General features: G+C 38.4%; 1 protein-coding gene and 1 long non-coding RNA gene across 3 annotated transcripts; both read right to left on the bottom strand.

The window, feature by feature from the left end:
- Positions 1 to 340: 340 nt before the first annotated feature.
- LOC127494344 (microfibril-associated glycoprotein 4-like) lies at positions 341 to 2,632 on the bottom strand. Its single transcript, XM_051860150.1, has 6 exons — positions 2,615 to 2,632; positions 2,422 to 2,480; positions 2,129 to 2,338; positions 1,695 to 1,791; positions 1,079 to 1,246; positions 341 to 857 (listed from the first exon to the last, which is right to left on the bottom strand). Exons 2-6 carry the CDS (start codon positions 2,425 to 2,427, stop codon positions 598 to 600), a joined length of 741 nt encoding a protein of 246 aa, XP_051716110.1. The 5' UTR covers positions 2,428 to 2,480; positions 2,615 to 2,632; the 3' UTR covers positions 341 to 597.
- Positions 2,633 to 6,744: 4,112 nt separating this feature from the next.
- LOC127494346 (uncharacterized) lies at positions 6,745 to 10,715 on the bottom strand. Of its 2 annotated transcripts, XR_007924850.1 has the most exons (5): positions 10,537 to 10,715; positions 9,682 to 10,014; positions 9,324 to 9,425; positions 8,532 to 9,237; positions 6,748 to 8,098 (listed from the first exon to the last, which is right to left on the bottom strand). It is a non-coding gene; the product is annotated as an uncharacterized LOC127494346 (long non-coding RNA). The 2 variants fall into 2 exon arrangements; XR_007924849.1 differs by having other exon boundaries at positions 6,745 to 9,237.
- Positions 10,716 to 16,809: the final 6,094 nt, after the last annotated feature.

The following is a 16,809-nucleotide window of genomic DNA, read 5'->3' as shown; positions in this document are numbered from 1 at the left end:
ACATTTTTACTGGAAAACAAGACAAAAATACTGGGGAAGAACAGCTCTTTTTTGCAGTAGATGTTATTTACATATTCTTGCTTTTTTGTCAAATTAATTCAAACATAATGGAGATCTGTTGGAAGTTGTATTTTCAAACTGTTAATACAACAAATTTTCTGCTCCCTATGTTTATGAACACATTTACATATTGTGTTCCCTTCAGTTTGGTTTTATTTACTTGGTCTTCAAGAGGTCTTAAATTGTCCCTAAATAAACTATCTTCCTAATTCATATATGACGCCCACATGAACAATGCCTATTTAGTTGATTAATACTTAAAACACACAAAAACAACATATTATTTAAGCATAAACTTTTATTGCTTCAAAATCAAAGCAGACAAAGCATGTAGAAAAGCTTGAAGTCATAAACCCAATTTCAACACATTTTTATTTAAAAGGACAATTATTATTATTATTTTATGTGCAATTTTCCCTCACTGAAAGCTGATGGGACATGCTGGTCGCCATATTTTAAGAAAGATCCACATGAATGCATAATAGTTGTGGATATATGTGCACAAGCTGCAGTCGTGAAGCATTTGTAACCCCTGGTCTACATCACATGTGTGATCTTCATGGTGATGGCCTTCAGAGATTTCCAGTTTTTCTTCCAGTAGTACCAGTTGGTCGAAATAACCGAAGCGCCATCCTCCTTCCCCCACAAATACAGACCAGTGGGGTTTGTGTGATCACAATTGTTGTACCAAAACCCTCCCATAGAATATTTTAAAGCACAGGAGCCATCTTTCCGAAGGTCTTGGTCTTTGTCAAAGGTGGAGAATTTCATTCCATTTTGGTAACTGAAAGAGTCACCTGCAGAAAGGAGAAACCTTCATTATAGAGACACTTTCCTTTAGACAAATCAAATAACCTGATTTTTTTTAAAAATAAAATAACTTTTTAAAAAAAGCATTAGTTTAAACGTGGTTTTAAACATTCTCTTCCTTCATTACAATAATCTAGTTGGTTGTCGATTCATCATTAGAGTCACACAATTGAAAACTGGAAAATGAAACATTTGTATATTGTTTTACCTGCTCCTCCATCTATAAAGCCGCTGACATGCAGTTTGTACCCATCAGCCTCAGAATCCACAGAGAAGGACTCGTACACAGCGTAAGCCTTCGTCCCATCAAAGTCCTCCAGATCTACTCTCAGTTTATACCGATTCCTGCGTGTCAGCAAGTGAATAAACTCTAAACCTGTTAAAAACATGAAATGAAACCGGTTTAGGCTAATTAATGCCCAAATAAATCTGCATTTATACTATGGTCCAGATTAAGGGTAAGTTCACACAACAATGAAGTTTTCTTTTGTGTTTTTTTGCATTCACACGGATCCATGAAATGACTAAAAACCCTTTATATGCCGCCAGGCCAGCAGTTGGCGATGTGACTTTGCATCACGGCACCGTTTTCACAAATTCATGTTTTTGGGGTTTACACGGAGATGATAACTGTTGTTTTCAAAAACTTGCTTTTTGAAATTAATTTTCAAAGCTTGCGTTTTCAGGCCCTCAAAATGCTGTTGTCGTGTAAATGAGTAGCAAAAATGCTTCAAAAGTTTTCTGTTTTAGTTTTTAGAAAACAGTGTTGTATAAACGGCCCCTTAACGTGTCTGATGAGCTCAAAACATCACAAAAACACTCACCCAGCCAGTATTCGCCTTCTTTATTACCAAAACCCCGTTTATAACTGTCCCATGGCCTAAAGAAATTCACCTCACCGTCCATTCGCCTGAGAATCACCTGAAACATTCAGAAATCATTCATTTAGCACTTTTCCATCATTCATCTTTTTTAAATTGAGATGTTCAGGGTGTGAAGCATTAAAAAAGCTTTTAATTTTAAAGTTGACAGGCTTTCTTTAGCAACAAATGTAAATTCCTGAGTCACCAAATGTGTGACAGTCTTTTATGGAACTATTTCTACTGCATAAGTCAAATAAAAGAGCACAAATAAAGGTACTAGGTGACAATTTGTACAGTAGTATATGTTACTATAAAATATGCAAGTGGTATCATTCACGCTGCTAATAAAATAAGGCCTCAAGATAAAACACTCAAGCTTAAATTCATATGATTACCGTCCAGTGGCCTTTGCTTTGACTTTCTCCTCTGGGGACCATGTCACAGTAGACCTGCACCGGTCCATCTATTGAGAAGATGGTGTACACACCACTGCTGCTTTTCCCACTTGAATAAACATCAGAGCAGTCAGTGGCAAGAAAGCAATCAGATTTGACCACTTCAGTCCTCATCAACACGGGAAACACCGCGGACAAACACAGCAACACCTGAGAGAGACACACAACTCAAGATCTGCTGATGTTTGATGTCTGACAAAATCTTACTTACATTCTTACACACAAAAACTCACAATCATGTTTGCAAAGTTTCTTCAGAGGTCCAGCTCAGAGGATTCAGTGAGATTTGCACCTGAAATACAGTTCAGACAAATGAAATCCTTGTTGCTATGACATGAACGGAATGAATTTCCTGACATGAACAACATGAATCAACAGCATGAAAAGACCTGCATAATTGTCAAAATGACCATAAATAAAACTCACCGTATCAGTGAGTGTTCAGGCAACAGATGCATCTTTAAATATCTTTCTGATTGTCAGGCTCCTCCTCTGTATCTGGCAATTACAAAATAAAAAAAAAAAGAAGGAGGATAACCTGCTTTATCATCTCTGGATGAATCAAAAGATAAATTTATTTCAAAAATTTGTAACAGTTTCAAAAACTAAAATTTCTTCATCATTTCAATGAAACACGTCTTTCCACGTCTTACTGATGGAGCTGCTGTCACTCAGTGATCATCTGATGACATTCAAAAGACTTTACCATGATGTTATACTTTACATTTGATTATACATTTAATTAGTGTTACTGTTATGCTTTAATGTATCATAATTGTATGGTATTTTTATGCTCTCTGGTTCTGATTGATGCCATTATTGAGTCAGCAGATCTCTCTTGTAAAACTTATTGAAATCTCAACGGGACTAATCTGGGTAGGGTAGTGTGGCGAGGGGGGCAGACCTGGACGTGGACGTGTTCTGCTTTCATTTGTTTGAGAGAGACACTAAAGAAACTTGCTGACCTGTCTTCGTCCTTTTAACCTGTGAACCAGTTTACAAACAGTAATAATTATTGGAACAAAATACTTCATGTCCAAGTTTTGAGCCATAATCCCTCAACTCTTTTCATTGTTATCGCATATTTCCTTGCAGTGTATTTCATCAGACTACATGGGTATTTTTGTAGTGAACAGCTCATTCCAGGGCCCAGTTTATGGCAGGCTGCAACAGTAGAGAATGGTTGGCTACATTTTGATTGGATCTTGGTGGACTAGCCCAAACAAATGTCCAACACTATCAGATAAGGATGCTAGGACAACTGTCAGAGACCTCAAGCGCAGGAAGGACTTTTTATTGGTCCACAGGCAGCTTATGCCCTTCACCCATCTTGAGACTAATCTCTATTTTTTAAGCCCAACCGCCATACAAATTCTTTAGGACCCTTTGGATGCAGGAGCAGTGGCTGAAACAAAAGAATCCATCCAAGTCCATTCATAACTATGTTATGGGGGGGGGGGGGGGGGGGGGGGGTGTAATGTTATTTCATGTATTCTGACTTATTTACATTGTTAAAGAGTTGGATTCTCATGCTAGGCATGGCCAAAGCTTCAAAACACGAGTTGGACGTACGACGGAGTATTTCTGTGCCAAAAATACTCTTCCAAATCCTCATAAACTTTGTGGTCTTTTTTTCGAGTATGGGGCTGTGTGACGTCATATAGGTCGTAATTCCTTGTACGGGCACTTACAAGGGCAAGAGCACACCCATCAATGCGCGTTCGGCTTTACGGCTGCACAGGTCACAGGACTTTACGAAATCAACAATGTCACCAAAGAAGTGTGTTTTTGGTTCTGAGGGAAAGATAACCTTGCTTCCCAAAGAACCCAGCGTTAAGTGGAGCTGAGAGTTTTGTTCTCACGCATTACATTGATGCGCTCTCGATATTTGTTATTAAAATAACCATAGAAACTGATAGTTGCAATCACTTTTTTATTGGTTAAAATGAATGGAGAATATATTGTGTTTTCTGTGGCTGCTCGAGCCCTCTGGATCGGCGCTTATGGTTTCATAAACAAGGTCCAGTTCCACGCTGGATTTACAGATCATTTGAAACTGAAAGATGGAGCGGTCCCAGCGGTAATGATCCTGGTCATGAGTCGGAACCGCAGGTGGTCAGTCTTCAAATGTCTGTTTTGTTGGAAATAGGCGCCTAAGTGCATATAATGTAAACAACACGAACGTAGTGAATTCATAAATTCATTATTCATCATTCACTATACGCTATATTCATTATAGTGATTCAAAAGATATCCAGGGATAATGCGATGGTGTATTGTGTGTGTTTAAATACAGTTGTTTAGCTGACCATTGACAGCTTGCAGACGATCGCTACGCAAAAGCTGCTCGTGCTCGTCACTCTTTAGCTCCGCTCACACGGCACGCCTCCAGGAGCTCGGCTGTTTTCGGAAAGACTCGGTACAGTGTATGTATCTTTTATAAATATGATAAAACTATTTGGAGATATGAAGGATGCACTACTACTCTATAGGTACTCAAGATTAACATGAGATTGACAAAAACTGTGTGTGATACACCCCCTTTAACTTATGTAAACTACAACACATCCATTTCAATTTTATTCAGAGAAATAAATATTCTATTTGTACACAAATTCAGCTGTTAATGTACAAATGAACGCATGCATGATCTTTTTCCTTCTTGTTTGGACTTTATGTGTTTAGAACATTGCCAAATGAATTCTAGTGGTTGTTTGGAAAGTAAGAAATGCTTTAAAACTTTAAAGATACTATTCTAACTGTGTGTTTAAGAATATGCAAATCAGTTCCACAGGAGAAAGAAGGGTGGGCCACACTTTGAGTGTCCCCTATGATTCCAGCAGCCAATTACAGCACTGGAATGGAAAAGCGCCAAATTGCAGTCTCCTCCCCATCAGAAAGGGATAAATGTACCCTTTCAACAGACACTCCTTGTTCTAAATCTCTGGCCTGTGAAGGTAGAGACAGCAACAGATACGACCACGCTCTGAGTCTCCAGTCTGTGAGGAAAGAGACATTAACAGACACACTACATTCAGAGTCTTCATCCAGTGAGACAATAACAGACGCAGCACGCCCTGAGTCTTCATGCCAGAGAGATGAAAGTGAATTTACCAAGTTCTGAGTCTCTAGAGAGGCAGAAGACTGTTATATTCTTCTTTACATGGGTTCACGAGAGCACTGTGACTGTTAGTCGTCTTTTAAAGGGTTAGTTCACCCATAAATGAAATTTCTGTCATTAATTACTCACCCTCCTGTCGTTCCACACCCGTAAGACCTTCATTCATCTTCAGAACACAAATTAAGATATTTTGATGAAATCTGAGAGGTTTTTTTTTTTTTTATCCTCCATTGAAAGCAACGAAATTACTACATTCAGTGTCCAGAAAAGTAGTAAAAACATTGTTAAAATAGTCGGATGTAAACATGGAAATGCAGCACTGCGCCAACTGCGTAACAGATTGACAGGGAAGAGGAAAAAATGTTGAATAATGTCATTATTTTTGTTTTGTTTTTGCGCACAAAAAGTATTCTCGTCTCTTCATAACATTAAGGTTGAACCACTGCAGTCACGTTGACTATTTTAACCAATGTTTTTACTACTTTTCTGGATATTGAATGTGGTAATAAAGTTACAGTCTATTGGAGGTTTTCATCAAAAATATCTTAATTTGTGTTCTGAAGATGAACAAAGGTCTTACATGTGTGGAACGACATGAGCATGAGTAATAAATGACAGAAATTTCATTTTTATGTGAACTAACACTTTAATGCGGCACATAAACTCACACAGTGCCAGAAGGTATAACCACTTGCCTACTTAAACTTTGTAACACTGCCCTCTAGTGGGACGTTGCTGTAATAGCATCAATAAACTCAGACATAATTACTTCAATAGACCATATGCACATACATATACTACAAAGACAGACATTTGCAATGAGGTTAAGCTCATGAGAGAAAACCTTCACTTCAAGGTTCCTTTGTCTGCCTGTTCCAGATTGTTAAGGACCTTCTGCATCTACGTCAGCCCCTCATCTGCATGTTCCAGATTTTAGGACCCTTTGGTGCTCCAGATGATCAGCATCCCACAGAGCTTCAAGTTCAAGCCTGTTGAAATGGATTCTGGCTCCTTTACCGACTGCATTTTCATCCAGAACAACCAGTGGAAGACGTCACTGCCATCGGACTGCTCATTCAACCACATGGAACATTAATATCACTTAACCAAACCTGTTACCAGAGAGAGACTTTGGCATTGTTGTATATTATTAGTATATGATTTTCTAATGTACATTACAGGTAGCTGATGCTAGTTAATAACAAATAATCTTTTATTTAATTGTTTGAAGAATAATAAGGTTCTTCACCTAATTAGTTTCAGAGGAACAACAGTTTATCTTTCCATAAAATAATGTAATTCTGCCATAGCCACACCCAACTTAATCACATAGTATTTCTTATGCACTTTATTCCTTTTTTATTCATGGTATTCATTTAGTAAATTTGATTTACTCTTGTTGATCTTTTTGTTTATAAAATGTATTTTATTACACTCATGTCTTCCTTGAGCTGATAATACAGAAGAGGCTGTTAATGGATAAACATGTTCTGTGAGTCAGATGAAACATCACAGATCACAAACAACACTCTCAAAATCAATACACCACAACCACTTATAAGAATAAGTAAATTATGAATCTATAAAGAGAGATTATATAGATGGATCACTGGAGAGAACAAACCCAAAGCAGAATGAAATGCTATCTTGATTTGAACAAAGACAGCTCAGCTAAATATATCTTCTACGTCAGAGACAGAAAATTTACAGAGACATTATTTCAAGCTCGAGTTCTTGCATTTTCCACAGACGTTTCTGGTGTGAAGGTAAAAAGGAAGTACATATACACTGCTTTTCAGAAAGGAGGAAGTTAACTGACGTCTGTCACATCAAGTCCAAAGGTGATGAAGATAAGCCTGGGGTTCAAAAATAGCAGTTAGGTTTATTTAAGCATGCGGAGGTGTAACGACTGCATGTAAACCTGACCAGAGGGGTTACATAAGCACAAACAATACCAGACAATGAACTGAACAAACAGAGGGCAAAATATACAAAAGATAACAGACTCAAATACAAACAGGTGTGCGCTAATTAGTCATGTAATGAATAACCATGGAAACAAATGACAAACGGGAACATAAGAATAAGGAAACAGGAAACAAAGATAAGCAAACTAAAAGTCCTTGAAAACAAAACCAAAACAGATTAAGCTAAGCATAATTGTGACATAACTACCCCTCCTGCAGTAAAGTCCAAGGAGGAAAGTTGGGTGGGGGCTCTGGAGGTGGATGAGGGGATGATGAAGGAAGAGGCTCCGGCAGAAGAAACCAGGGTGGCGATGATGGTAGGTGGAGCCAGGTGAAAATCCATAGTGCAGCCAGGATGAAAGCCCACGTGAGGAGTCGATGGAGGGAGGAGCCATGGTGGAGTTTTGGCTGATGACACCAGGGGGGTGACTGATGGAGATGAGGCCAATGGAGAGCAGATGGGACTGGGCGACACAGATGGCACAGTAAATTGTGGGCTAATTTTTATTTGAAAGTGAACTAATCCTTTAAAGTGCACCTATTATGCCCCATTGAACAAGATGTAAAATAAGTCTCTGATGTCCCCTGCTAGGTTCACTGCTTGCCCTCCACCGGTATTTTGCGCGTCACCAGAACCACGTGATTGCAAACAACCTATTGCCACTTTCTGGGGGTGAGCAAATACGCACCGTTTCAGCGTGTGCCCTTTAAATGCAAATGAGCTGCTGCGCTCGGCCTAAGAGGGCGGAGCTTCAAGAGCTGATTCTCCAGTGTCAGGATTCAGTCAGGATGCGCTATAATGTCAGAAACTGCGAATATATGCTGCATGGAGATAGAACAGGTATAGTTTAGTTTAATTACAGTTATAACTTATATTGTCTTCTTGTTTTTATCCACTATATTAGCACAAGCCTGCTGTACCGGACCCCGTCCGAATGATGGCCAAAATGATGGAGTGTTATGACGTTTATTGTACTTCACTCAAAATATGAAGCATCCGTTTTCACTCTAGAAAATCTCTGTAAGAGCTTAATAAAACACAGTGCAAGTGTGCATTAAAATATTATCCATAAACTTTCTCTCTGTCTCCCTTGCATTATCATCAACATACACAGCGAATTACACAGAAACACTCGTTACAACTAACAGTAAACAAATATATAAAGACCTTATGTCTTTTCGGGTGGTGTTTAATAAACTGGTAAACTTTATATCCGTAAATCAACTCCGATGAACTGTAATAAAGTGCTCTCACCTTCATTACTGCCGTATCCAGTATCACTCTGGAGACTGTAAGCTGGATCACCAACAGTTTACTGATCTATCCTTGAGTAACAACTTTTTAGCACAACCTCTGTTTTGTATTGTCCCTTTGTATTGACATTCGTTCACAAAGTCCGGTGTGAAATGATTCGTGCAGACATAAACGAATTTCAGTAGAGTTCAGGGAGCATTTTCTTCAAAAACAAAATGAATCCACCTCGTCTTCAGTGGCTCAGATTTAGGCAGTAAATGGAGAGAGCTATGTGGATTAATCCATCCAGCTACAGAACATCTAAAACGCTTGGGAGTCATTCTTGTCAGTGCAGCAATGGTGGACTGTACAACTCGCTGTGAACTCGCTCAGGGCGGTTCTGTTATAATGACAAATATCTCGTGAAGAAAAATGCAGGAATGTGTCAAAACACTCAAAAGTAATCTATGGGAACAGTTTTGAACAGTTAAACATCTAAACAGGCACTGTAAATGAAATCAACCAAAGCCAACAGACTGAAGTAAAAGACCGAATGACTCCAGATGTGTAAAATTAATGTTGGATGGATGTGAAAGTCTTGGACGTTCTGAAGTGATTTCTCATAGATGTGATGAGATCTGCTGCTGGTCTCATCAATCTTCTGCTGTGTGTTCATGTCCTTCTCTAAATCTTCTCATTCTCACTTGTTGATCTTCCTGTTTCTTTCCTAAAAGCATCAGATTCTCATCATCATCTTCACACTCTTAATATTTGCATGTCAGATCCATAATGATGATGAAAAATGTCTCTGACCTGACGTGTGTCTCATGTAGATGTGAAAACCTCCTAACAGACCCAACAGAAACATCAGCTGAAAACACCAGAGCAGCACAAACACCACAGACACTGACCTCTCTGAAAACACCACAGACACTGAAAACAACACAGACAGAATCAATCGATGAACAAATATGATATCTATATGTCACATGACAAACACAGCAGAATGCCATACTTCCACACTACTCATACTATTCCTGGAGTATGTAGTGTGTTACTGTGTGTTACATGAATAAAAACCTTCACAGAGATTCATCTGATTGATTTGCATGAGAGTGAGATCTTTGGAGAACATGAGATTGTAATGAGTCTGATGAGAGAGTTACTGTACCTTCAACAATCACTTGAAGATCTCTAGATGTTTCTGTGCCGTCTGAGTCTTCGAGATATAACCTGTAAGTCCCTGAATCTGCTCTGATCACACAGTTTATTATCAGAGTCCCATTAATGACTGACACTTCAGATCTGTTATTAAAAAGGTCACATTCAATCTCTTTAATCTTGTCATTCTTTACTCTACAAACTGGATCATCTGAGTTGTGGTTTATTCTTTTTTGTATCTTCAGATCATATCTACTAGCGTCCACCATCAGCAGATTGAGTTTGTGTCCCAGAGCTGCGAAACAGAGATCTGACTGATAAAAACTACAGTTAAACTCCAGACCTGAAGAACAAAACATACACACACACACACACACACACACACACACACAGAGAGAGAGAGAGAGCTATAAGAGAGGAAAAGCAGCTGAACCATGTGATAAGGTGTGAAAACAAGAATAGAACTGCAGGTAAATTTCTTAAAATAAAATGTTAGCTTAGTTTGCAGACTCATTAAAAGCTAAAGTAACAGGTTTTAATCAATCAGAGAATGATATGTGAATTTTCTGGTATGAAGGTACAAAAACACCTGTTATACTTTGTCCATGAAGACCATATGCAGAATATAATTATAAAAACTATAATTTTGATTTCATGGGTCTTTAACACAGACTGTGACTGTTAATGTTATTTAAACACTGACATCTGACATATCATAAAACTCCACTAATACACACTGTTATGACCAGAAAACACCACGTCTAGATCCTGCAGATGTTTTTGGAAACACTCTTAATTAAATATTACAGTGTTTTGTATGTCAGAGCTTCATCATTAGATGAGTTTGAGCTGAAAGTCGACTCACATGCAGCAGTTTTCAGCAGCATCAGTCCAAAGATGAGCTTCATTTCTCTAGAGTCCAGAAGAGCCCAATAATCCAGCAGAAGAGAGAAGAAGCTGCTTCAGTCACACAATCACTTCTCACTCTGACAGAAGATCTGCTGACACTCATCTGTGCTCACCGTATATTCAGACTACTGCACATTTGTGAGAGAAAAGGAAGTTGACATCATTTACTGGAGAAGTTCAAGCACGAGGATACAAAAATAACTAACACATACATTTCTTTTCTATCCTGCTGAGGGTCTTCCATCGACTAATGCTTCTGCAGTTTTTCATTTTCATGAAGACATTATCATGTTAATAAGCTGTTTTTGTCACCCATTGGTTATTTTTTATAACCACAGGATCCAAAATTAACACTCGACAAGCATCGACCGTGGTTTGGTTGTGCTAAGTATAAAAACATTGACGACTAACAAACATCTACTAAAACTTTACCCACGTTTGAATCCACAAGACCTGGAACAAAATCATAATGGATGATGTTTCTGTTACCTTCACTGACAATGGAAAATTTACCATCAGAAGTTTATCTAAGATAAAATGTTTTTCTACAGACACAAATGAGGAATATTCCTCACATTAAACCACTGAAACTGAAATATGAGGGACACAATGACCAGTGCTGCAAGTCAAATATAAAAACAAACAGCTAAATAAGCATATTAAGGATATTTATAATATCAGTTTTAAAGCCTGCATTTGTTGTTGCATATGTGTGTGTACTAAAACATTTTCACTGGTAAAGAAGTACTCATTTGTACTGCTGAAATGACTCGAGTTGACCACACGAGGTCTCCATCAGCACACTTACCAATCTGTTGCCATATTAATAAATGAGGCTTTTATCATGCAGAAAAAAAATATACCTAGTCAGAAACAGTTGTGCGGCACATGTATGGAAAAAAAATACTATGGCAGTCAATGGTGCCCCACAAGTGTTCTTCATTCTTCAAATTATCTTCCTTTGTGTTCATCAGAAGAAAGAAATTCATACAGGTTTGGAACAACTTGAGGGTGAGTATATGTGTTAACAGATTTTTCAGTTTTAGGTGAACTTATATTAATTTTAATAGAAATAATTTTAGGATGTGCTGCTTTTGAACACTTTTCCTGTGGCATGCTATGTTTATAATGTTTTAACGTCAGCGAGGATTGCTTGCTGCATATAATTAGCAGATAGCAGAACTTATGTTCCGAAAAAATATTTTCGCGCAAATAATCAATGATGCGCACTTGACTCTGTCTAAGCAGATGGTATAATGAGAGAAGGTCTCACTCAGTGATCGAACGGTCCACTGGCCGGATTCTATGTTGGATCAAATAAAATATTGCTTTCTAAAGCTACTAGGCCTATTTGTAATATTTAGTTGATGCTTTTCTCATTTAACACAATAATGACTTTAAATGATCTTTTGGAGGTAATTTCTCAGAGTGGTTTCAAAGGAAGAGACACATTAAATAGATTTTTAAAAAGTGATCTAATTTGGCACTAAATCAATAAATAATCTAGACTAAGTCTTAATGTAGAGTTTTGGTTTATTAGATTGTATCGCTAACACATATACCATAAACGCCATACTATTGTGAAACATCAAACTCTTAAGCGGGTTGATTCAGTGCCTTGCAATCGACCTTGCTCAAGTCACACACAGACATCAACATTCAGCATCCAAAACACAACAGTTACGTTTTTTTTTTTTTTATTATTATTAATAAGACCATTACAATTTTATTTAAAGTTCTAAAATAAAGCCAAAAAATGGTAAAATAAAGCAATTACTTTATTCATGCCGCAGTGCACTCTGGGAGAACACTTCCTCAGATCACAGATAGAATTAAGTTGACAAAACTTAAATAGCTTAAGTAAATGTGACTCAAAACAAGTAAAGAAGAACTTGATACAATTAAGCTTACTTAATTCAATTAAGGCAACGAGTTTGCACAATTAAGTGAATTGAACAAATTTGTGAAAGTCCATAATCCATAATATTGTTTTCTCCAGTGAAAAAGTTGTTTTGTGTGAATCAGGAGAGAATTAGAGATCAAGCAATGTTCTCAAGCAAAAAACATCCAAAACAGCTCTTCACAAACATGTCGGTGGGTTTTGAAGTGAGAGGACATCAAAACGAAGAGTTGGATCAACTTAAAAAAAATTACTTTAATTGGTAACACCTAAAAAAATCAAGTTTAATATACCGCCACATACCCCCACCGCCTGACTCAGGCCGGGGAGCCGTCCGGCCTGCAGCAAATTCTCCATAGATAGCCGCCCCAAGGTGTGGAGTTTTGTTCTCAGTTCCAGTACATACTGAATTTCATTTTTGCTCTGAGAAGGTCCGTCCTCCCAAACTTCTCAATTCTTCTCAAAGAATGAACTTGTAACTCATCTTCCAGGAGTGGCTCGGATTGTTCTTTTAGGTAGACTTGACTCCAGGGGCTTATGATCCGTCTCCACTTGTACTGTCTTCCCATAGACATACTGATGGAACTTCTCGCAGCCATAGACAATCGCCAAGAGCTCCTTTTCTATTTGGGCATATCTTTTCTGACACTCTGTAAGAGACCTTGAGCCAAATGCCACTGGTTGGCCTTCTTGCAGCAACACTGCTCCCAGACCTTCAGCACTTGCATCCACTGACAGCATTACATCTTTGTTGAAATCAAAGTACTTCAACACTGGGGCGTTGCTCACAAGTGACTTCAATCTTTCAAAGCTCTTCTGTTGTTCTGACTCCCAATGCCAAGCTATATTACCCTCTAGAAGTTTCCGTAGCAGAGCACTGATGTCTGACATGTTTGGAACAAACTTGGCCGGATACTGCAGCAGGCCTAAGAACCTCATTAGTGCAGCTTTGTCTGCTGGCTCTGGCATGTTCTGTATCGCTCTGACTTTCTCTTTCTCTTTACTTTCAACCCATCTGCAGTCAGAATGTGTCCAACATAGCTGACTTCAGTCATCCTGATCTTGCATTTGTCTTTGTTCAACTTTAGATTAATGCTTCTAATTCTATCTAGCAGTTGTCTTAATCTCCTGTCGTGTTGTTCCATGTCTTCACCCCACACCAGAATGTCATCCACTATGTTCACTACTCCATCTAAGTCTTCTAGTCTTTGTGCAATGCACTTTTGAAACACTTCTGGAGCTGACACTATGCCAAATGGAAGTCTCAAGAACCGGTATCTCCCAAAAGGAGTGTTGACAGTACATAGTTTGGAGCTCTCTTCATCCAGCTGTACTTGCCAAAACCCATGATTGGCATCAAGCACTGAGAATACTTTGGCATTTAGCATCTCAGCTACTATTTTCTCGACTGTGCGCAAGGGGTAGTGTTCTCTCTTTATGGCTTTGTTAAGATCTTGTGGATCGATGCAGATCCTGAGTTTCTCTGGCTTCACTACCGTAACCCTCTCCTCATCTACAATTTGGAGATCTAGCTCAAACTAATTTTCTTTGTAACCACATTTGAGCATTGCCTTGCCCTTTGGCTCCATCGTGTGGCCTGAATATGTAACTAACGAGCAGTTTGACTTCTTCAGTGATGTTGTCTTGTTAGAGGTTTTCTCAAAGTCTTTATAAGACAACACATTGCACTCTGCTCCTGTGTCTAGCTTAAAGGTAAGTATGCAGTTGTTTATTCTGAATTCCTGAGTCCATTTCTTGTTTTCATTTTCCATGGTAGAGACTGTATTCATTTGTGCCAGCCATTTGCTAGCTGTCTGCTCACTTCGTTCAATTTCGATGGTACCTATAAACAATTCAGCATCTTCTTGTTGTTCTATTTTATGGACTTTTTTCTCCAATTTTCTAGGTTTGCCTTTTTGTTTTGGTGTTTTGCACATGCGGCTAAAATGGTTCTTCCGCGAGCACTCATTACAAATTTTGCCATATGCCGGACACTTCCTTGGCTCATGTACATAACCACATCTTGTGCATTCTTCCTTCTCTTTCCCTGTGTGCTTGACTTGGTTTTCGTGATTTTGTTCACGGCCACTTCTGCTTCTTTATGCAGTACTTTCATATGGGTTTGTGTTACTTCGTTGGCACGACAGATATCCACAGCCTTTGCTAGGTTCAAATCCATTTCCCTGAGAAGCCTAGCTCTCACAGTGTCATTGTTAACACCACAGACAATGTGATCTTTAATCAAGTCATCAGTTGATTGTCTAAATTCACAGTCTTTTGTCTTATTTTTCAAGTCGGTCACGTTCGCCAGTTTTCTGCCAGATTTCCTTCGAAACACAAACTGTTAGGAGGCTTCAGCTGCTCCATGGTTTTTCTTCTGACACCATGTGATATTCGTTGATTATATTATATTAATATATTATAATAATATTAAAGTAATATTGTATATTATAATAATTCACAGAGACACCAGATGAACGTGAGGATCTGTTTTACTAGATTTTGGATGAGGTTTTAAGTGACACAGAGCTCGCGCTCCGGAGCTCGTCCATTCTCGCCTCATCATGTCCAAAATACATGGCGAATCTCATTCAAGCGAGCACAAGAACGCATCAAAGAGCTTCTTTGTTTGAATGCTTATGTGTATGACTGTATTACTGTGTTAATGATGTGTGGCATCTGTGCAAAGATTTGTGCTTTAAAAGAGGCGCGTCCAAGCAGCGCCTCTTAAAACGGCCTTGACTCTTAAAGCGGCCGTGATTTGAGCGCCTCTTAAAGCGATAGAAGAATCCATCAATCATCACAACAATTGTTTGTTACAGCCCTAAATACAAGTAATTCCATCTTTCTTTATTTATTTCTTTGCGGCCAAACAGACATGTGCGTTGGCTCTTTTGCCTCAGGCTGCCCATCGAGGCTTGTGCCAAGCCAACATCAAAGTTTGATTTCAAACTTTATTTTCTTGTTATTTAATAAGATATCACATATGTATTTTATTATAGAAATTATAGCATAGAAAACGTCCTGTTATAAAAAGGATAAAAAGCAGATCCATGTGTGAGATGACAATAAAATCAAAAAAGTGAGATGTTTTTCATTAATCAAATGGCTAAATCTCTTCCTCTCTCTTCATTCCCCTTTAAGTCAGCCTTGGATGGGTTCAAATACCTGGGCATATTTATTACCAATTCGTTTAAAGACTTTTGTTAGGTGGAGCTCCCTTTTCCTATCTCTGATAGGTCGCGCTAATCTTATTAAAATTGTCATCCTGCCAAAATTCTTGTATCTTTTTCAGCGTGTCCCAGTCTGCATTAATAAATCATTTTTTTACTAATTTAGACCAGCAATTAAATGGGTTCCTTTGGAGTAACAATCCAGCACATATCAGAAAATCCATTCTCCAGCTTCCCAAAACCGAAGAGGGTTTAGCACTCCCAAACTTTTGATGCTATACTTTTGGGCATGTAATATTAATAAGTTACTTTACTGCGTTAATCATAGATGCTGTGATTCTAGCCCACCCTGGTTATACATAGAGATATCTTCCTGCCGTTCCTTACTTTCTAATGTTTGTTCTCAGCTTCCTCTTGGTGTACACAAAGTTTCGAGCAATCCGGTACTTGTCAACACTATTAAGATCTGACATCAATTCAGGAAATAATTTGGTTTACACAAAGCCTCAATTTACATGCCAATTTCAAATAATCATTTATTTCCTCCGTCCCTTTCAGACCGGGTCTTTGATATTTGGGCAACTGAGGGTCTTTTTTACTTTGAATGATTTGTATGAAAAATAAATCTTCTCCTCTTTCCCTTCTTTATCAGTTAAATTCAACCTACCTAATAGCCATATTTTTAATTCTCACCCTTGACCCTGGTCAAAGACGGCTGATATCTATCATTTATGGTAAAATAATTTCCCTTACTCCATCTCCAGTTGACTCTCTTAAGCAAACCTGGGAGCAGGACTTGGGTATCGACATATCTGAGGATCAGTGGAAGAACATTCTTAGATTAATTCATTCTTCATCTATCTGTACTAGATATGCCCTAATACAGTGTAAAGTGCTTCACAGAGCTCACTTCACCAATGCTAAACTGGCTAAAATATTTCCATCAGAAGCGATGCCTGCAATAGATGCAAACAATCTCCAGCTGATCATCTTCATATGTTCTGGTCTTGCCCGATGCTAACAGACTATTGGTCTGACATTTTTAGAACACTCTCACAGGCCCTTAATACCACTATTGCCCCTAACACTTTGACTGTCCTGTTTGGCCTTCCCCCAACTTCAGAGGTATTGCAATGCATCTACCTAGAAAACATTA

The sequence above is a fragment of the Ctenopharyngodon idella genome, chromosome 14 (genome assembly GCF_019924925.1).
Source record: "Ctenopharyngodon idella isolate HZGC_01 chromosome 14, HZGC01, whole genome shotgun sequence".
NCBI classification, from domain to species: domain Eukaryota; kingdom Metazoa; phylum Chordata; class Actinopteri; order Cypriniformes; family Xenocyprididae; genus Ctenopharyngodon; species Ctenopharyngodon idella.
Note: the sequence above shows the minus strand (reverse complement) of the source record. Positions and strands in the feature narration are given on the sequence as shown.

Coding starts and splice junctions, on each gene's coding strand:
- LOC127494344 (XM_051860150.1), bottom strand. Junction 1,247..1,694: donor AGAAGGCGAATACTGGCTGG/GTGAGTGTTTTT, acceptor TGTTTTTAACAG/GTTTAGAGTTTATTCACTTG. Junction 858..1,078: donor CTTTATAGATGGAGGAGCAG/GTAAAACAATAT, acceptor TCCTTTCTGCAG/GTGACTCTTTCAGTTACCAA.